Source organism: Pholcus phalangioides, unplaced genomic scaffold (genome assembly GCF_987345545.1).
Source record: "Pholcus phalangioides strain wild (caught in Gottingen) unplaced genomic scaffold, Ppha-v1.0 ptg000014l_1, whole genome shotgun sequence".
Taxonomy (NCBI): Eukaryota; Metazoa; Arthropoda; class Arachnida; order Araneae; family Pholcidae; genus Pholcus; species Pholcus phalangioides.
The window spans coordinates 25,595,704-25,617,871 of record NW_028301607.1 but is presented as its reverse complement, the minus strand read 5'-3'; the positions used below and the strand labels follow the sequence as shown (position 1 = coordinate 25,617,871).

General features: G+C 35.7%; 1 protein-coding gene across 1 annotated transcript in view; it reads right to left on the bottom strand.

Moving 5' to 3' along the window:
• Positions 1–20,301: 20,301 nt before the first annotated feature.
• The window catches only part of LOC149078353 (lipase maturation factor 2-like), a 30,647-nt gene continuing 28,780 nt past the window's right edge, over positions 20,302–22,168 (bottom strand). The window contains exon 16 of the mRNA XM_089242004.1: positions 20,302–21,846. Coding sequence (XP_089098130.1) covers positions 21,685–21,846 — 162 coding nt within the window. The 3' untranslated portion in view covers positions 20,302–21,684. The remainder of the gene's footprint in view (positions 21,847–22,168) is intronic.

Here is a 22,168-nt window from a genome sequence, read left to right as displayed (position 1 = left end):
ATTTTAAACATACTATCGAAGTGCGAGACGTCTTTTGATCGACACGATTTATCCAATTTCAACGTCATAGTTTCACAAACTGTTTTGTGATACTAGGAGGACATAAAAAAATAAAACAAAATAAAAGTTTTTTCTTCGGTTGTCTATATAATCCTCATCACTAAAATTGAAATTTTTTTTTGTAGGAAAACTCAAAAAATAGCAAAATTATTCTTTAAATTTATCTATTTTTAAAATAAAAGGTTTTTTTTTCCCCCAAATGTTTCATTTTTAGACTCAACAACGGGTTCGAGATTGGGCGAATAATCGTGAATCAGCCAATGACTTTCTTTTAATCGACATCTCAAGTTCGCCATCAAAGGCGACCACCCCGATATTATCAGATTCACAGCTGCACCCAGAACGTTTTACGAATGAGGAAACATGTGGGTAAATCCAAATGGAGATCCAGTAATGAATCGCGGTGATGATAATGCTGAGTTGGGTGGGAGATGATACGATTCAAAGAAATTATCTAGAATAATCAATAAAAATAAATATATGTTAAAAGTATTTCAAAGCCTCTTGGTATTACTATATTTTTGATTTTATTGTTTCTATAGCATCTTCTTCTTCGCTGTTATTTTTTCCCGATGTTGACAAATGCGTAAGTTTGCAGGTAAAAGATTGAAGCTAGTACTAAACACTGTAAGCTAACTCTTTTGCATGCTCTCAATAAACGATGAATGAGTATCCACCATGGTAAGTGATTCTTGACTCTTCGTTGAAAGATGACCTTTAATTTTTTTTTTGTTACTTCAGGAAATCATATACATTCGGATAAAATATTTTGTCTTATCACACTATTTGACTGTGAGATCACTAAAACGTCGCGGGGGTTTCTTCAAGATTAACAAATGCATGTGAAAAATATATATTATTTTTTATGAAAGCAAAAAGTGTCTACCTGTTGGTTGACTGTTAAGAAAGAATGAACTATAGCGATCAAGAGTGTTTTTGCGCTAGTTCGATTTCTCTTTGACCTCTTCTCGTACTAAGTGTGATATCTCGGTAGATGGAAGAATTGTATTGGAGCTTTCCCTCCTTCTTTCGCAATTTATAGTTTTTCCAACAAAAATTAACTTTATGTTACTGTACCCAGAACATTAGAGAGGATGTCATTGGAAAAAATAGTAGAAGAGTTAGCGTAAAAGAAAAAATCAAGCTAAAGTGATGAACACAAGTTCTACATTACCGTTGCTATAGTCGGAAGTTTAAAAGAAGTTATGATTTCGTAGGGGAAAAAATATCTAGTTGTCGTGGATGCGCCATGGGCTATCAGCTGGGCACGCAGTTGCTTGATAACTTAACATTATTACAAATATTACGATCATGCCTTGACTTTCATGACATCGCTGAAATTCTAGTGGAAAATCATAACGCCACGGAGAATTATTTGATTAATTATGAAAATTTGAAATGTATGATTGAAGAAAATTATTTAAAATATTGAATAATTGAAAACTTGATTTGTAAAAAAGACTTTGCAATTCATTTGTAGTAACTCTTTTATTTTACAGCTCGGAAAATTTTCTCAGATAAGTAAACGAACTCGTATTTCAAGAGAAGTTACACGATGGTAAAAAACATGTCAGAATGAAAAGTTTTCCAAACGATAATTTAACGACGCGTAAACGATAATTCAAGAACGACCCCTGTGAAAAAAAAATATTTCAGAATAATGACCTGACGACGTCATGGGCATGAAATTTAAAAAAAAAAAGAAAAAAGGTATAGAACATTAGGGACGGATGTGAGGTCAGAGTTGTGACGAATTTCACAAAAAAAAAAAAAAATTTCCAAACGATACAACCCCTCTTTGAAAAATACCCCATCACGGAGTGTTGTGATATCATGGTATTAGTGAAAACGTTAATTTGGAAGGACGTATACAAAAATATAAAGTGGTGATTATATATATATATATTACTATTCAAATATTTTGTTGCGTAAGATTTAAAGTCTTTTTACATGCATTTTTACTAGCTGATTTATGAACGAGTCCCCTCTTGTGAAAAATCGCATTATTTGGTTGAAAGTCAGATTTGAACATGGGGATAAAAAAAAAATTCCAAACGATAATTTAGGAATTGCACCCTCTTTGAAAAAAAAAAAATCTCATCACTTGAGATAGAAATAAGAAATTCCAAAAGATAATTTAATATATGACGAGCCCTTTTAGAATAACAACTTGGAACCTTAGAAAATGTGACATAAAAAATTTAATTTAGGAAAGATCCCTGACATTAACAATTTTAATTTATTAATGACCCCCAATAAAAACAGTAAAGCGCCATCTAGTGTCCCTCATTCTCTTATCGCGGGGCAGCAGCCTCCCTTATCGCGTGGCAGCAAAGGGCAGCAGGTGGGCAGCAAAGGGCAGCACCCATTGTCCCCGAACCGCTAATTTCCCCCTACTTAAATAGTAGATGAGCGAGTGAGTGGGCAGGTGAGCGAGCACATGAACACTTTAGTGACTTACTAGCTTGTTCACTGGCTGATTCACCAACTCATTCGGTCCCTCACTCGCTCACATATTCACTCACTTGTTCAATCACTCGCTCGCACATTCACTTATTTGCTCGATCACTCGCTCACACATTCATTCACTTGCTCAATCACTCGTTCACACATTCACTTACTTGCTCGATCACTCGCTCACACATTCCCTCACTTGCTCAATCACTCGCTCACACATTCATTCACTGGCTCACATATTCACTTACTTGCTCAATCGCTCAATCACTCACTCACTCGTGACGAGCTGTTTGTCCGTGAAATTTTCACGGTGGTGAATTGCGTGGCGAGATGAATTGCTGTCGGCGAATTTTCCCGGATATAAGATATTCTTCAATAATGACTGATTTGCATAATTTTTCAATATTACTTCAATATTTTTCACTCAACGACCTTCTTAGAACGACCACGGTTGTTACGACAACTCGGTTATAACGTCAATAAGTGGCGGTTGTAACTAATTCTCATAGAGAATAATGTTAACGAACCTTGCCCCTTTTATTTTTCTATATTTTCAACAAGGCTTAGTTGAAGTTTTGAAATCAATAATTAAGATTATTTACTTATGACATAAATTATATCATGATAATTATGACTCAGTATGACTATAATTAATTATAATCACATAAATATATTCATCCCACATTATTGTCAATGAAAATGCAACGACCCCGCTGTTATTGCGACTCGCTTTCTTTTTCCCTATTAATCAGTGTTCTTTATAATAATTAGGGTGATATAGTTATGGTAAATGTGATAAATCCGTTTATTTTGCGAAATCACCTATCATTTTTGTAACTTTGATAAACTTCCCTAAATTTATCACTTTTACCGTCGATTATGCATAATACCCAAGCGTCGTCCATGACATGATGAATCGTACTGAATTCATCACATTTGCCGGTTATTATGCTTAATCGACATTTCGTATTGGTAAGTGGGATAAATCGGTCCCATTTCCGTGTGATAACATTTTATTATCCAGATGACTATCGGAATCAGATATAATGAACTCTGATTTAGCGAATTTTTCCGAACATCTTCGTAATAACACCTATAATTAGCTCGTATTTGACGAATTCTGAAACCTGACCTTGATATAACAAACGCCTGTTTGACAAATTTTACGATTTACATGCAATGAATCTTTTTTCCCCAACGTTAGGTGTAAAAAACAGACGAACATTCCCTGGATGTAATCAGCTCTAATCTCAACAATTTCTTGAGAAAACGTCATCAGCATGGAAACAAAAGTGACGCTTGCCGCCTGGCAGTCGAGCCGTTAGGAAGCTAGATTCTCACTGTGCAGGTCTGGGTCCTGCAAAGTCACTGGACGGATCATGCCGATCCTTCGGGAATACGTATTAATTTAATAATTTAATTCGTCGTTATATCCGAGGTAGTTGCATTTTATCGACGCTATAAGCAATGTTCATTAACATTATTCTTTATGGGAATGAGTACGAACAGTCAATAATTACAGCCGAGGTGTCGTTACAACCGAGTTTGACTGTACGTTGGGAGTCACGCATATGCACACAACACGTTCTGCACGCACAAATTCCTTAGAAATTTCCCAGAGAAATGTTTACGAGATGCACATGTGCGGTTAAGTAGTACGGTAAAACCCCTCTTCCCCTCTTAACGGGGACACTCCACTGATGGAGTCACCCCTCTTTTACGTTTTACGGCAAAATAATATTTTCCCTTGGTGTAATATTGAAATCCTTGATAAACGGTCACCCATTTTTTACGGACGAATTTTATTTCCGTCCCACCAGTGACCGCAAAAGAGAGGTTTTACTGTACTTAATCATCTCATTAAAACTACACTAGTAAACAAATTAATACGTTCTAAATCTCTTAAACTAAGCAAATGGGTGGCTTTCCTTGGATCAGCGTGGAGTCACTTCGGTTATAACTGGAGAAACCACGAGAGACACCCAGACTGACGCAAAAATCAACGTAAGCACTTCGGCCCCCCCCCCCGGGGGAGGGGGCAAACCGGGTATCTCAGGTAAAACCAGAATTTATTGATATGCCAAAGACTAAATGCAGTGCATCGTAATGAACATTATGTAAATCGAAGAATCAAATAAATCAAGTGAAAGTCAAAGTGCAACGGGCACCAATAATAAATTATAGAAAGTTGTGTAAAATCATATCACAGGAGCAATCAAAAGTATGATCGATCAAGGATTACATGACAGAGGGGTGGAGCACCCCATTCCGCTCAGACAATTCAAACGGTACTAGTGTCCTCTTGTCGAAGCAGTCGATTGACGGTGTATTGATAACTTCTGAACCAACTTCACCACCGCTGTGGTGACGGTAGAGTTCGAACCCGGGTTCTCGCATTCGACCACCACAGTGGTTTAGTGTACATACCTATGTTTGACTGCAGTTGTCTTGAATGAAACGGTTTCTGCTCAGCTCTGCGAACCCTTAGCCCACCACCTCAAAACCCGGCACCATTGGCACAGTGACTCGAAACAACGAGCCAGTGATACCATTGCCACGACGATGTTGAGTGTAAGTGGCTGAGCAACTGACCTCCAAATGCAGAGAGGACGAACGCAAAGGGTTCGCTCACTCAAACTGCCGGGGATCACGATGCTCGGTACCTCTCTGGTCCACAGAGCTAAGCCGAACTAACAGGGGAGAAAGAACAACGAACCACAAAAACATCAAACGAAGACATTGGGAACCCTTCCCAGAGCTACCTAACCGTGTCAATGCCCACGACCGAAGCCCTAAAAACTGTGATTCTTACCTGAATCTTGATTAAGCCTCATACAGAGGCCTCTTCCTTCGAGGTTAGACGCAAACACACGTCTTACCGGAATGAAATCTCCAACACGAATGATTTTCAACACCTCCAAAATGTATTTTTAGGAGATTCCGTTGCTCAATAATGAGCGAGAATTCATTTGTTGAAACACATTGTCATTCAACTATGGTAAGAGCGAATCACAGTGGTGCGCAAACCGTGGGTCGTGTCAATGAACTGGGGGGGGGGGGGGGTCACGAGAGATTCTCCAAAATAAAAACTTACAAATAAGAAATTTTTATTAAAAAATATGTCAAAACTAAAGAATGCCTTTATTCAGCTGAGCTAATTACCATGTATCATACTGTAATTTGTTTTGTAACGTAATTTTGTCAAATTCTGCTTGTACAATAACCAATGTATCGGCTACGTCATGCCAGAATCACGAATGTGCAATGTCCTCGCAAAAAAAAAAGAACGTGGGAAATGACATTTGAATGGATTCTCTAGCCATGTTACTCTATGGAAGCTATTTTCCTAAGATGTTTTGTAACGTGCGCTTCAAAAGGATACACATCCGCGTTTCAGGAACAACTTAGGCCCCTTTCACACGGAGCGGATGCGGGTCCACATACCCTTTCACACAAGCACTGAAGATGCGGGTGTTTCGCCCGCATCTTTAGGTTGAAATTCGTGCATAAAAACTATTTTTTCGCAATTTTTGTAATTATTTTTCTCCTTCACCCCTGATTCAGTGGCCATAGGCAGCCTAGAGGCATTCTTTGGTGGTTTAGTCTAGAGCCACATAGAATATGGGAATAAAGATGTCTTAATTCCGATCCTCACAAGTAGTCGATGGGAGAAAATGTCTTCAAATATTTTCAAAGATTTTGAAAACAAATCTGTCTTTCCGGAAAAATATGAAAGAAAAATTCCAAAAACATCCAATGTTCGAAAAATCCAATCCAAAAACATCCAAAACTAATATGTTCCTAAAACAAAAATTCAGGAGATATCAAAGAATTTGCAAGTAGAAAAAAAGGGGAGGGGTGGCAACGTTCAAAATGTCTGTGCTTAGAAATATTCACATCACAATTCTGTCTTAGGCCGGGATTACAGTATAAAAGTTAGTTTATAAAACTTAAAAAATGCAACCGATAGGCCGATCAGTTAAGTTCGCTCGAATGTAACAGATGTGTTTATTGGTTACAAGTTTTATAGTGTAATACCAGCCTTAGGCCGGGATTACACTATAAAAGTTTTGTAAAAGCTCTTTGATAAAACGTGAAAAATTCAACCAATATTATCTTATTGGTTGAATTTTTTGAATGCAAAATGTGTGTGCGTGTGTGCACCGGTTGCATTTTCTTGAATGCAACCGATGCGCCTATTGGTTGAATTTTTCAACTTTCATAAAAGTTCATTTATAAAACTTTATAGTATAATCCCGGCCTCAAGTACGGATTACACTATAAAAATTTTATAATAATTCTTTTAAAAAAGCAACTAATAAATTTATCGGTTGCATTAGAGCAAATGCAACCGATAAATTTATTAGTTGCTTTTTTTCAAGTTTTATAAAATAACTTTCATAAACCTTTTATAGTGAAATCCCATCCTTAGATTAGTCTCACTTCTGAAATATAAAATTTCATTTTTTCAAGTTTATAGACTGAATATTGAGTAAAATAAACTTGTAGGTATCGGGGAACCACCAAAAATATTCAAGTGCTAGGGTCTTCAAACGTCTTAATCCGGCCCTGAGTGAACACCGTACGTGGATAACGTTGTTTAATAAAAGTATTTCTCTTTTAAGTTTAAAAAAATTTACACATTAAAAATTTAAAAAAATAATAAATATTTAAAATAATATTTCAAATATTTATAATTTTTTAAATAATTTTAAAAATTTAAAAAGAAAAAAATTAAAATTTTTAAATTAAATTTAAAAGTTATTAAAGTATTTAGTCAATTAAATGTTCGTAATGAACAGAACGGCTTATCATTTTGGTCCCGTCAGTGGCCGTTGTTGGCAGGTTTTATTGTATAAAATTGTGAAATATGGACAAAAGGCAGTTAAAGTTGCTATGTCTCAATCTCAGAAGGAAACAAAGGGATAAACGTATGTGGGTACATCGTATTTGATGAACAGGGACCCTCATATGGTGTTTTTAAGGGTATTTATGGCAAATAATTAAAAAAATTCCGTGAAAAATAACCTTCAAAAAGTAGCCAAAAATGCGGACGAATTCGCTCCGCATCCGCATCGTCTGAATAGCCCCGAATAAACCTATTGTCAAAACTTCTATGTGCGGATGCGGAGCCCGCACTTAGGGCCCTTTCACACGGAGCGGATGCGGATGCGGACGCGGATGCGGGTCCGGAAGAAGTTTTAACAATTGGAATATACTGCGCCTTTCAGACGAGCCGAAAAATCTCCGCACCTAGGAAATGTTCATGCGGGTCCGGACGTCGTCCGCATGTGTCAAAACCTAAGGGCCCTTTCACACGGAGCGGATGCGGATGCGGACGCGGATGCGGATGCGGGTCCGGAAGAAGTTTTAACAATTGGAATATACTGCGCCTTTCAGACGAGCCGAAAAATCTCCGCACCTAGGAAATGTTCATGCGGGTCCGGACGTCGTCCGCATGTGTCAAAACCTAAGTGCGGGCTCCGCATCCGCACATAGAAGTTTTGACAATAGGTTTATTCGGGGCTATTCAGACGATGCGGATGCGGAGCGAATTCGTCCGCATCTTTGGGTACTTTTTGAAGGTGATTTTTCACGGAATTTTTTTTAATTATTTGCCATAATGATAAAATGACCATCATAAAACACCATATGATGGTCCCTGCTCATTAATATAATGTACCTACATACGTATATCCCTTTGTTTCGTTCTGAGATTGAGATATAGCAACTGTAACTGCCTTTTGTCCATAGTTTACAATTTTATACAATAAAACCTGCCAACAACGGCCACTGACGGAACAAAAATGATAAGCCGTTCTGTTCATTACGAATATTTAATTGACTACATACTTTAATAACTTTTAAATTTAATTTAAAAATTTTAATTTTTTTCTTTTTAAATTTTTAAAATTATTTAAAAATATAAATACCTGAAATATTATTTTAAATATTTGTTATTTTTTTAAATTTTTAATCTGTTAATTTTTTTAAACTTTAAAAAAAATACTTTTATTAAACAACGTTATCCACGTACGGTGTTCACTCAGGGCCGGATTAAGACGTTTGAAGACCCTATCACTTGAATATTTTTGGTGGTTCCCCGATACCTACAAGTTTATTTTACTCAATATTCAGTCTATAAACTTGAAAAAATGAAATTTTATATTTCAGAAATGACTCATCTAAGGATGGGATTTCACTATAAAAGGTTTATGAAAGTTATTTTATAAAACTTGAAAAAAGCAACTAATAAATTTATCGGTTGCATTTGCTCTAATGCAACCGATAAATTTATTAGTTGCTTTTTTTTAAATAATTGTTATAAAATTTTTATAGTGTAATCCGGCCGGGATTATACTATAAAGTTTTATAAAAGAACTTTTATGAAAGTTGAAAAATTCAACCAATAGGCGCATCGGTTGCATTCCAGAAAATGCAACCGGTGCACACACACACACACACACACGCACACACAGTTTGCATTCAAAAAATTCAACCAATAAGATAATATTGGTTGAAGTTTTCACGTTTTATCAAAGAGCTTTTACAAAACTTTTATAGTGTAATCCTGGCCTAAGACAGAATTGTGATGTGAATATTTCTAAGCACAGACATTTTGAACGTCCCCACCCCTCCCCTTTTTTTCTACTTGCAAATTCTTTGATATCTCCTGAATTTTTTTTTTAGGAACATATTAGTTTCGGATGTTTTTGGATTGGATTTTTCGAACATTGGATGTTTTCGGAATTTTTCTTTCATATTTTTCCGGAAAGACAGATTTGTTTTCAAAATCTTTTGAAAATATTTTAAGACATTTTCTCCCATCGACTACTTGTGAGGATCGGAATGAAGACATCTTTATTCCCATATTCTATGTGGCTCTAGACTAAACCACCAAAGAATACCTCTAGGCTGCATATGGGCACTGAATCAGGGGTGAAGGAGAAAAACAGTTACAAAAATTGCGAAAAAATAGTTTTTATGCACGAATTTCAACCTAAAGATGCGGGCGAAACACCCGCATCTTCAGTGCTCGTGTGAAAGGGTATGCGGACCCGCTTCCGCATCCGCATCCGCTCCGTGTGAAAGGGGCCTAAGTGCGGGCTCCGCATCCGCACATAGAAGTTTTGACAATAGGTTTATTCGGGGCTATTCAGACGATGCGGATGCGGAGCGAATTCGTCCGCATCTTTGGGTACTTTTTGAAGGTGATTTTTCACGGAATTTTTTTTAACTATTTGCCATAATGATAAAATGACCATCATAAAACACCATATGATGGTCCCTGCTCATTAATATAATGTACCTACATACGTCTATCCCTTTGTTTCGTTCTGAGATTGAGATATAGCAACTTTAACTGCCTTTTGTCCATACTTTACAATTTTATACAATAAAACCTGCCAACAACGGCCACTGACGGAACAAAAATGATAAGCCGTTCTGTTCATTACGAATATTTAATTGACTACATACTTTAATAACTTTTAAATTTAATTTAAAAATTTTAATTTTTTTCTTTTTAAATTTTTAAAATTATTTAAAAATATAAATACCTGAAATATTATTTTAAATATTTGTTATTTTTTTAAATTTTTAATCTGTTAATTTTTTTAAACTTTAAAAAAAATACTTTTATTAAACAACGTTATCCACGTACGGTGTTCACTCAGGGCCGGATTAAGACGTTTGAAGACCCTATCACTTGAATATTTTTGGTGGTTCCCCGATACCTACAAGTTTATTTTACTCAATATTCAGTCTATAAACTTGAAAAAATGAAATTTTATATTTCAGAAATGACTCATCTAAGGATGGGATTTCACTATAAAAGGTTTATGAAAGTTATTTTATAAAACTTGAAAAAAGCAACTAATAAATTTATCGGTTGCATTTGCTCTAATGCAACCGATAAATTTATTAGTTGCTTTTTTTTAAATAATTGTTATAAAATTTTTATAGTGTAATCCGGCCGGGATTATACTATAAAGTTTTATAAAAGAACTTTTATGAAAGTTGAAAGTACCCAAAGATGCGGACGAATTCGCTCCGCATCCGCATCGTCTGAATAGCCCGAATAAACCTATTGTCAAAACTTCTATGTGCGGATGCGGAGCCCGCACTTAGGCCCCTTTCACACGGAGCGGATGCGGATGCGGAAGCGGGTCCGCATACCCTTTCACACGAGCACTGAAGATGCGGGTGTTTCGCCCGCATCTTTAGGTTGAAATTCGTGCATAAAAACTATTTTTTCGCAATTTTTGTAACTGTTTTTCTCCTTCACCCCTGATTCAGTGCCCATATGCAGCCTAGAGGTATTCTTTGGTGGTTTAGTCTAGAGCCACATAGAATATGGGAATAAAGATGTCTTCATTCCGATCCTCACAAGTAGTCGATGGGAGAAAATGTCTTAAAATATTTTCAAAAGATTTTGAAAACAAATCTGTCTTTCCGGAAAAATATGAAAGAAAAATTCCGAAAACATCCAATGTTCGAAAAATCCAATCCAAAAACATCCGAAACTAATATGTTCCTAAAAAAAAAATTCAGGAGATATCAAAGAATTTGCAAGTAGAAAAAAAGGGGAGGGGTGGGGACGTTCAAAATGTCTGTGCTTAGAAATATTCACATCACAATTCTGTCTTAGGCCAGGATTACACTATAAAAGTTTTGTAAAAGCTCTTTGATAAAACGTGAAAACTTCAACCAATATTATCTTATTGGTTGAATTTTTTGAATGCAAACTGTGTGTGCGTGTGTGTGTGTGTGTGTGTGTGTGCACCGGTTGCATTTTCTGGAATGCAACCGATGCGCCTATTGGTTGAATTTTTCAACTTTCATAAAAGTTCTTTTATAAAACTTTATAGTATAATCCCGGCCGGATTACACTATAAAAATTTTATAACAATTATTTAAAAAAAAGCAACTAATAAATTTATCGGTTGCATTAGAGCAAATGCAACCGATAAATTTATTAGTTGCTTTTTTCAAGTTTTATAAAATAACTTTCATAAACCTTTTATAGTGAAATCCCATCCTTAGATTAGTCATTTCTGAAATATAAAATTTCATTTTTTAAGTTTATAGACTGAATATCGAGTAAAATATACTTGTAGGTATGGGGGGAACCACCAAAAATATTCAAGCGCTAGGGTCTTCAAACGACTTAATCCGGCCCTGAGTGAACGTCGTACGTGGATAACGTTGTTTAATAAAAGTATTTTTTTTAAAGTTTAAAAAAATTAACAGATTAAAAATTTAAAAAAATAACAAATATTTAAAATAATATTTCAGATATTTATATTTTTAAATAATTTAAAAAATTTAAAAAGAAAAAAATTAAAATTTTTAAATTAAATTTAAAAGTTATTAAAGTATGTAGTCAATTAAATATTCGTAATGCACAGAACGGCTTATCATTTTTGTTCCGTCAGTGGCCGTTGTTGGCAGGTTTTATTGTATAAAATTGTAAAGTATGGACAAAAGGCAGTTAAAGTTGCTATATCTCAATCTCAGAACGAAACAAAGGGATAGACGTATGTAGGTACATTATATTAATGAGCAGGGACCATCATATGGTGTTTTATGATGGTCATTTTATCATTATGGCAAATAATTAAAAAAAATTCCGTGAAAAATCACCTTCAAAAAGTACCCAAAGATGCGGACGAATTCGCTCCGCATGAGAACCACTGTTCTAAGGAATTCGTTTGTGCTGGAACGTGTTGTGTGTGTATAAATATGCATGACCCTAACGTATTCATGTTGTTAAAGTTAAGCTTGTTTCATGTTGTACTAGTGCTGCCATCTGTCTGTGATGTTTAGAAGAGAAAACGGCGACTGCCAGAATTTTCATGTTCCGTAATTATAGTGTTGAAGGTCTGTCTGCTCTGTGCGGGGTGGGGGGGACCGGCTCGCATTCACGCTTCGTAGTTCGAAAATCACAGAATGCTCTCGAACTGCACGTCTAGCAAAATCAACTGGGAGGGTGGATGGTCATTTTGTGATTTAAAATGGAGGTTGGTGTAGTGAATAAACGAATCAGGGTGCCATACGAGTCACTGATGCAACCCCGTCAGGGATTCTGTGTGATTCACGAGTAGGGACTGGCAATCCTTCCGATTTGTAATTCGTTCCCACAAAATGGTTGTTCTTTTTGCCGTTAGAGGAGAAAAACCCAGTGACTGTATGTTATTGAAGGGAGGAGAGATCTCGGTGCTACTTAGGACTAGTCTTACCATCAAGCTACAGTCGGGATTGGGCTGTGTTATTTAGAGAGAATACCTAATCCTTTTGGTCTGCCGACCACAGATTTTGTCAGACTTTTTCAAATGAAGAATCGAAAATCAAGTATATCAATAACGCTATCTGTAGCTGAGATTTTACCGAAAAGTAGGACAAGTGTGAACCTTACTTAAATGATCTATAACTGCGCCGCGGGCAATTTAAGGGAACTGAAACTGTGCCGCGTTACTCTAGTGATCTGGGAATGTGCGGCGGGTCACATAAGCGACAAGGAATGTACCATTCAAGTCATGTGGAACTGCACAGCGAGTCACTTGAGTGATCTGTTTATTCGCGGCTTAGTTAATTTTTACAAAATTAGGTTTGAGGTCACAGACGACATCAGTTGACTCCGCGGGCCATGGGTTGAGCATGTATATCTTACATCAGAGGTCTTCAACTTTTTTCTAGTCGCGAGCACTGCTTGTACCCAGCCTCAAAAGAAGAGCACCCTTTACGGTAAGTTTGAAACACGAATGCATGAAATCAGAATGATTTAAATCCTTGAATGCAATTTGATAAGGGTGTTCAGTTGGAAAGTTGATCAAGCGATCACGAAATCGGACATGAGCATCGCAGTGCTCTCGAGCAACGGGTTGAAGATGCCTGTCTTTTTGATGCATCCTTATTTCTTCCACCAATGGCATATCTTGCTTTGCATTCATTTGAATTCTCAAACATATTACGCCATCTGAAACTTCCATAAATTTTACGAGTAACAGTTGAGGCAAGAAAACGCTAAAACTTTTTACATATCAACCCTTTAAACGGCACTGACGAGATATCTCGGCTCCTCCAAATCGTCTTATTTTAGCATTGACAAGTCCCGATACTTTGTAAAGTTGATTTTACAATTGAACACATTTTTCTCTATACCCCTTATTTTGCACCTGCTGAAAATCAGAAGAAAACCTACTTCATTAAAAAATACATAGGATTTTGAAGAGTAGAATTTAACCTTAGTAGCACACTATATCAATAGTATATCAGACATTTTGGGGTGAGTGATCTCTACTGTGCCGCTTAAAGGGTTAATTGCACTGAACATCGAATCCCATTTTTTTACCTTCAGGAAAAAAATAGATTTCTATACAATTTCCACAATGAACCGAGATCTGTATAAGAACAAAAATCACTTTATTTCGGAAACAAATAAGCAGAAAATGGAATAAGTAATATAATGGGCGAAATGGGAGGAGGGGAACAAAAAAAAAACATACACGAAAGCAATTAAATCTTGCTGAATGATATAATGGCATCCAGCAAAACAAGAGAACATACCATAAATAAGAACTTGAAAACATTTAAGTTGCATTGTTTATGAATCTGTTAAACAGAAAAATATATCATCCAAATTTTGAATGTGTAAGGCCGGGATTACAATATAAAAGTTTCAGAGTTTGATAAAAGATCTTTTACAAAACTTGGAAAAACAATCAATAAGCCTATTGGTTAAATTCCCTGGAATGTAACCGTAGTTGATAAAAACCTTAGTGGTTGAATTTTTCAAGTTTTATAGAACTTGTGATGCCAGCCTTAAACTAGGATTACCTATAAAACTTTGATTAAACGTGTTCTATAAAACTTGCAAAAATGTGACCTATAAGCGTATCGGTTACATTCAAGCAAAAATTACCAATGGTTATTAATGGCTGTATTTTTTTTTCAAGTTTTGCAAAAGATCTTTTATAAAATTTTTATGTTGTGTAATCCCGGCTGTAGGAAACAAGTCTTTATGGGTTCCAAAATGTTTCTCAAATTGTAGTTCTGTAACCAAGTTATGACACTTGACCATGCCTTTCAAGAAAGGAGATGTAAAGCAGTGTTTCTTAACCCTTTTTTTTAACATGGCCCCCCTTTGGGCCATATTTTTTCTTTGTGGCGCCTTTGTCTAATCCAGGCTCCCCCTCCTCCCATGAAGGAGTGAGACCCTTCATGGAAATATTATTGATTATTGTTATTCCCTTTATTCAACCCCTGATTCAGTGAGGATTTTTATGGAGGGGGTGATATGCAATGCTGTCTCAACACCAGGTGCAATCCGGCAGAAAAGGATGTCTGGAGGCTTTTTCTGCTTGGAGAGAAGCAACACCTTACGTATTTACCAACTCTCACACAAATCATGGTACCAGATCTCATCATGCAGGACCATCTATTGACATCAGGCTCAGGGCCACGCATGGATGGACCCATGTGACAGCCCTGTTCTACGCAGGGTCATTTTAGCAGCATCAGGTGGGCCTCTATCTGGCTGGGAGTAACTGTATAAAAATTCGCATATTCTTGAAAAAAATAGTATCAAATCTCATCACTGGGCCTTCCTACACACTCAAGGCCACGTGTTGTGTCCGGGTGGGCGCATGTGTTAAAACGACCCTGGTTTATATGGGCAGTTCTGCTTTTATTCTGAAATTATTCACACCTTTCCCCCACCATATTTCACTACGAACTCTCATTTCTTCACATCTGATTTTTTTTCACAACGCTTTGTGACCTCCTTAGTAGCCCATCATTTAGCTCCCCTTTAACTTGATTTCCCCCTGTCGCCCCTCCAGGTTGAGAACCACTGATGTGAAGTACTCGAATCTGTATTGTCAAGTAATTTTTCTGAGCTGAACTTGTTGTTACTTAATAAAATGTAGGAATGAATGCCATCAGATTTTAAAATTAAGCACATTATGAGAAATATGAAATGTATCTCCATAGGTATCCGACCCAATATTTCAGTAGGTATTATGGAGATGGTGACTAATATATTGAGGGGTGGGAGCAGTGGCGGATTAAAGTCGGTCGAGGCCCCGGGTGCAAAAGGAAATATCTGGCCCCTTAAATTAGAGAAAAATATGAAGTTTGGGTTTTTCGGGGTCCTTTAGAAGTCGGGGCGCCCGCCGTTAAATCTGCCTCCGGGTGGCAGATTTGGCCAAATGGCTTTAGGTCATTTGGCCTAATACCAGTTTATGCCTGCGGATTTTACAGAGCTAAAAGGTTCCTATTCACCAGCTAACCTATATACCTTCTCAATCTATGGTCCTTCACGATGGCGCAGGTGGTCCATAGTCACAGTCGAATTTAATTATGACTGAATGAAAAACTAGTCAACTGTTGTAATTTATATAAGTAATATTCCTAGTTGTGTCAAATAAAAAATAGACCTCCATACTTCATGTAACATTATCTAATTACAAAAAATGCTGGAAAATATTAAATAAAGAATATTGGCAATTGTAACCAAAAAATGCAATGTACAATGTACAACAAATTTGCTAATCATCACTGAAATCACTGGATGACGGACAAGTAATAGGTTACAGAAAATCACAACAAATTAAAATGTATTTCATTCAGAAAAATACTAGAAATTACCTTAAATAGGTATACAGGGAAATATAGAACACAAAGAATTGTGTCAACAAAAAAAGTCTTGCCATAAGTCTGGAAAATCGCAAATTGCTGCTGACATTGCTGATAAATTACCAATACAATAAGACAAATGAAGGGGCTACTGGAAATTACAGTTACTTGAAGTGTAGTTCAAGGGGGAAAACATTGAACATTACACACACACACACACATATATATATATATATGCAAGGTGAATATTAGGTTTATATCCATAATTATTACTTTATAATTTATAAATTATGAAAATTATCCTTATTTTTTAGTAAAATTTAAATAAGCTTCATCGAAAGAAAAAGGGATGATTGTATAAAAAAGTTGGAATGGAGAAAAGTACAAGAATGCCGTATTAAATATGAGAAATTTCGATGCTATCGTATTCCCCCGACATGCTGTGAAACTCGAGGGACACCAGCTTTTTGAATGTTGGGGTCTGGTCTGTTCTTGGCAACAGTGACATTTAATAAGCATCACAATGGCATTTAACCAGATCAATGAATTTTTAGAACAAAGATATTTAAAAATTGTTCAGAATCTGTGACTCAAAATTTCCAACATGCCAGAAATACCCATATTTTCTGGCACGTTGGTCTCCCTTGCTGCTTCCAGACATGCCGACTAATGTGGGGGAATACGATATATGCACTTTTATTTTTGTATTTATGTGTTCTGAAAATGTGGGACAAATATGCTCTAAGTTAGTATAGATCCGACTGGTCCCTCCCCATCTCTGTAAGCAGTTTGCTGTAAGTTGGTGGTTTGTGGAATTGCTTCAGATACTTTACTACTTTACTGCACACCAACTCTCATATATCGCCATATAGCAATTTCCAACTAGTGGAGATGGGTGGGAAATGAAGGCACCATCTATTGGTGGTCACCCACAAGATTTGGTAGGTAACGAACTTGTTTCTCAGGTTTTTGGGCCAAATTTGAACCTGCGGAACTTGATGGTAACCTTCATAGTGGAAGACGAGCATCTTACCACTGCACCACTTGGGTGCGAGACATTTTACAGGTCCTTTGGTTCATAAAGGTTGGGAAACACTACTATGCCATGTAACTATTTAATTTTTCAGTCACTGATCACTGAAGAATACAGGTTGGGCGACACATGGAAGTCTTTGACACATTTAAAAAATTAATGATAAAAAGGTGAAGTTTGCACTAAAACACTTATCAAGCGTGAAGCTTCTTGATAAATTAAGGCAAGATCAGGTAGTTTTTTTAAGGCTGCTACACCAAGCACCTCTTACATACAGATGAGATCAAAAATCATATTATTTTAGGAAAACAGTTAACAATTAAACGAAAACAGAGTATCACTTTCTTTCAGCTCTTTCACTGCGATCAACAACGAAATAACTGATTAGAAATAAAAGAGATACAGTAGAGTCTCAATAATTTCAGTCCCAAAAATTATGAGGTTCCGGATAATCCAAGGTATGCAGGGATTTTTTAAATTCCTTTTCTTAACACTCTTTATGCATTTTTTTTTATTCAATTATTCCAACGAACGCGAGTAATTTCACTTTTTCAAGGGGTCTTGATCTCCAGACTGGAGTCTTCGGTAGATCCCTCTCCTGCCAGAGTTTTTTTATCACAGGGCCCTTTTATAATAAATTTATAGTATATAAAAAATAATATTCACATGGGATACGAGAACCCCTTTCAGCCTACCATATAAAGAGGGGTCATCTTGGCAGATATAATCTTAATGAACTGAGCCAGTGGTTGTCAAAGTGTGAGTCATGGCTTCTAGGGGGCGTTGATACCTTCTGTCAGGAACGTCATGATGACATGGTATAGTTCTGCGGTCTTCACCCACTGACACACAGTGGGCTACCCACATTTGAAATTTTAGCCAGGCCAGCAGTTTGCTAAGTTATACTAAACATGCAATCAAAAAGCTCGGCAGGCGTGTATGTCGTGATTGGCCTGTTCAGTGTTTGAAGAAAACTAGACCATTCTAGACTATTATGGGGAGCAGTGGGTGGAAACATTTTGGAACCACTGACCTGTCATAGAATTGAGAACAAAATAGGTGAGGATAAAGAGTAAGTATAAGTCTAAGGGCCTCTCCTCCCCTAAAAGCCGATTTATATATTTCGGATAATCTGAGTTTTCAGTAATCTGAGACATTGGTCCCATTTACCTTGGATTATTGAGACTACTGTATTTCAATAACAATTGATGCATGTCTTCCACTGAAAGACATTAAAAACGAACTTCTATATTTTATGGGTCATTTTTCTATGATATTTTTTCATTTTTAAAAAACAATTCTATATAACTATTTTTTTTTTCACTATGAAAGTCTATTCCTGTTAATCCTCCAGCCAAAATGTTGAATAAAAAAAGCCTTTGATAGTCTTCACACATACTTGAGAAACATAACATACAAGACGCTTTTCAGTTAATAAACAAAAAAAATATGGTAACGCTGCAGCGATGATGGAAAAATATAACTTTCAGATTGAAAAAATAAAAAACACTTTGATTTACACAAAGAGAAAAAGCAAAACATCTACATAACGATGCTCAGGGAACTGCAAAGGTATTGTTATATATAGATGGAATATACTACTGGTCAAAAAGACTAATGCACCAAGAAGAAAACTTTGGGTATGATCAAAACTTGACATTTGTAATTGCCATATTAACTGTAGTAAAAAAAACAAGAAAATTTGGTGACCATACATCTTGTTTCTTGTGAAAAAACGAGGCAGCTCTTGTTTTTTTTCCCACACAGAACTGGTTGAAATTTCAAATTGTGGCACTGCTTCGCACTGACTAATAAAAAAAAAAATCATACTATACATTTTTTTTTCTTTTTAATCTGAGATTCCCTTTTCCCTTGATTCAGCTATTTGAGGAATTAGAACAAAACTGTTTATTGTGGATTACAATACTTTTTTAAATGTGTGATACCATCAACAGAATCCTTGAAAAATCTTTCGGCCAAAAATTGTGAATCTGCTCAAATGAAATAAATGAAATTTTTTTTTTTTTCACCCTACATTTGGCAGTTACGAACTAAATACAGAAATGAATGCAAACATGGCATGTAGTCTGGCCTTCTACATAATCTTGCTGCTTGATAACAATAACTTAGAAGGGGAAAAGTCTGGTTCAATTTTAGCTTCAAAATATGTGAAAAAACTTTCGAAGAAAAAAAGAATTGGCAATACGAACTGAAATCCTTTTAAATAGGGCTCAGATTTTTATGACAAAAAATCTTAAAAATATGCAAGCATTTATGACCTAAAAACGTGAAGTATGACCTTAAAATGAAAAAAATATTACCTTATAATTTTTCCATTCTTTCATCTCTTTTTTAGCTATCATTTATCATAAGTTAAAAAATTTATCAGTTTACTTTTTTAATTAAAATTCTCACAGCAGATTCAAATAAGAAAACGTGTTTACCGTATGCACAAAATAACTATCCTTCAGTACGCTCTAGAATTTTATGAGGTGCAGTTTCAAATGTTTTAAAAAGTTTGCTTAGTATCTTATAAAAAATTCTTGAGAAAACTATATACAGGGTGTTGCCTTGAAGTGGCGACAAACTCAGAGGGGTGATATTAGGCATCAATAGGAACAAAAATTGCCAGACATTGCCAGCACACTCGGTATCTTTGAGCATGGCTGACAATTGTTACTCCGTGGCTGTCAGGTGCGCAATGACCTTCGTGCAACTCCTGTAATCATTTCTCTTCATCTACTTTCTGACATCAAATCGTGCTGCACAGGCTGTATTGTAATCATGCTGTCAAGTAAATGGTTTTTGTACTTATTTATTTTACTTTTTCATACTTATTTTGTACTTATTATGGCACTTTATTTTGTACACCACAGGCTGTGTTATAATCATGCTGTCAAATGAATGTTTTTTCCACTTATTATTGGCTTTTTTGTCCCACTCAACATCACACTCTTCATAGGCCTTTTTGTAATTTTAAACTGACGTGGTTTGTGATACCATGTTCTATGGCAATTTTTGTTCCCCTTGATGTCGAATATTACTCCTCAAAGTTTGTCGCCACTTCAAAGCAACACCCTGTATATATATATGCAAAAGGTTTTTCTCTTTTTCAGAAAATTTGATAAACACCACTGTTTTTATTGTGAGTACAACTCTGGTCTACTGTCATTGGGCAATTCACTAACATTTTATCTGCTTTGAGATGCGAGTTGTGCCGAAAGTGTAAATATGTTCTATACATTACTGAACTTGATGTACCTAACTGTCTGTTAGTTAGCACTAACATCTGGATTTTTAATTGCCAAAATATGACCCAGGATACCAACCAAAGATGAAAATACGTAAAGGAAATTCACATTCCTTATGAAGAATCAAACTACAAGACTCTCACTGTCCGGACCAGTGCTGTAGAATTAAACTACAGAGGACAGACATTTTTTTACCTAGACATGTCTTGGTTTGAAGGTTGGTGATTCAATTTCCCACAGAGGAATGTGAATTTTCTTTTTGTATTTTCATTTCAGCTTGATATCCAGGCAATTGTACTTTGTATAACTAGTTTAGAGATTTATTGTTTAATAGCACATGCTGTATACTATATGTTTGTTATCTATATAGGAGGTGGAATAACATCATTTTTTGATACTCTAGTTGCAGAAATTACTACTTTTACTAAACCAAATACGCACCTCATTCATCTGTATTTCAAAATTTCCAAAACATGACAGAGTGCTCAAAAATGCTTAAAATATGACCAATAACTAAAAAATGCCCAACATATGACTTGTCACAAAAAATATGTCATAAAAATCCCAGCCCTACTGACAAATATTAATGAATTTTTTCACATGTTAAAATATTGGTCCATTCTATACTTTGCGAAAGTGATAACAATTTCCTGAATGATAACATCATCCATGATTCCAATAAAGAGAGTTTACTGTATGAACAATAACTCAAGTTGTTTGCACATGCTCTATTAACATTTTCATTCATCTCAGGATGTCAAGATTTTACATAATAGCTAAAAGGGAAAAAATCGTGGAAAAAGAAAATTAATCATCGAAAGAGAATGTAACTATGCAATGTGCAGTTGAGAATAAAGTGCTGAATACTCAATAATAAAATGGCATTCACATTTATCGAATATCAGATTGAATTGAATAATTTCAATAGGAAATATCAATGAACAATAAATTAGTAATAGTTATCATCGAATAAAACAATCAACAAGTTTGATTTGAAAAGAAGACTAATAAATAATTGTTTAAAAAAAATTGTTTCACAAAAAAAAATTTAAAAAAAAAATCAAAATTTCGGAGGGGAGAACACATCAAATATCCGGTAAAAACGATCCAACATCAGAAATATGGAAATAAGTTTTTTTTCAAAAAGTGGAAAAAAAAGATATTAAAATGATAATCATGTTAATCAAAAAGCCAACGGAAAAAAAAACCAAGAAGGTGGTTAATTGAACAAATGTCTAATCTCACTCAGCATAATTTCAATATAGGAGATATGAAATTTAAGAAAAGTCCAGTGATGAGCAGCGACCACACAAACATAGTAGCAGACAACTGTTGCACATAAGACCGTGCCTGGAGCAGTAGTTTCTTGAGAAATGCATTTGTCACTCTTATGAAACGTGTCCTCTCCTAGAAAGAGAAGGAAAAATAAGTCAATATTTTGTATATAAAGGGGAGGAAAAAAAACCAGCAAACATTCCCATTTATATCCAGCAGAAACACAACATTTCTCTGGAAAAGTGATAACTGAATGGTCCAACAGAGAAAATTCAACATCAAAAGAACGTTAGAAATGAGTTTTAATTTAATGAGAATGCATCAACGTATGATTACAAATACAAATACAACGCCATAACAGGCAAATTGCCCAACGAGGTGGCTGACTTAAGAACATCATGGATCTCCGAGCCATTTTTTTTGGAGGCCCTACCTACTACTGCTACACCACACA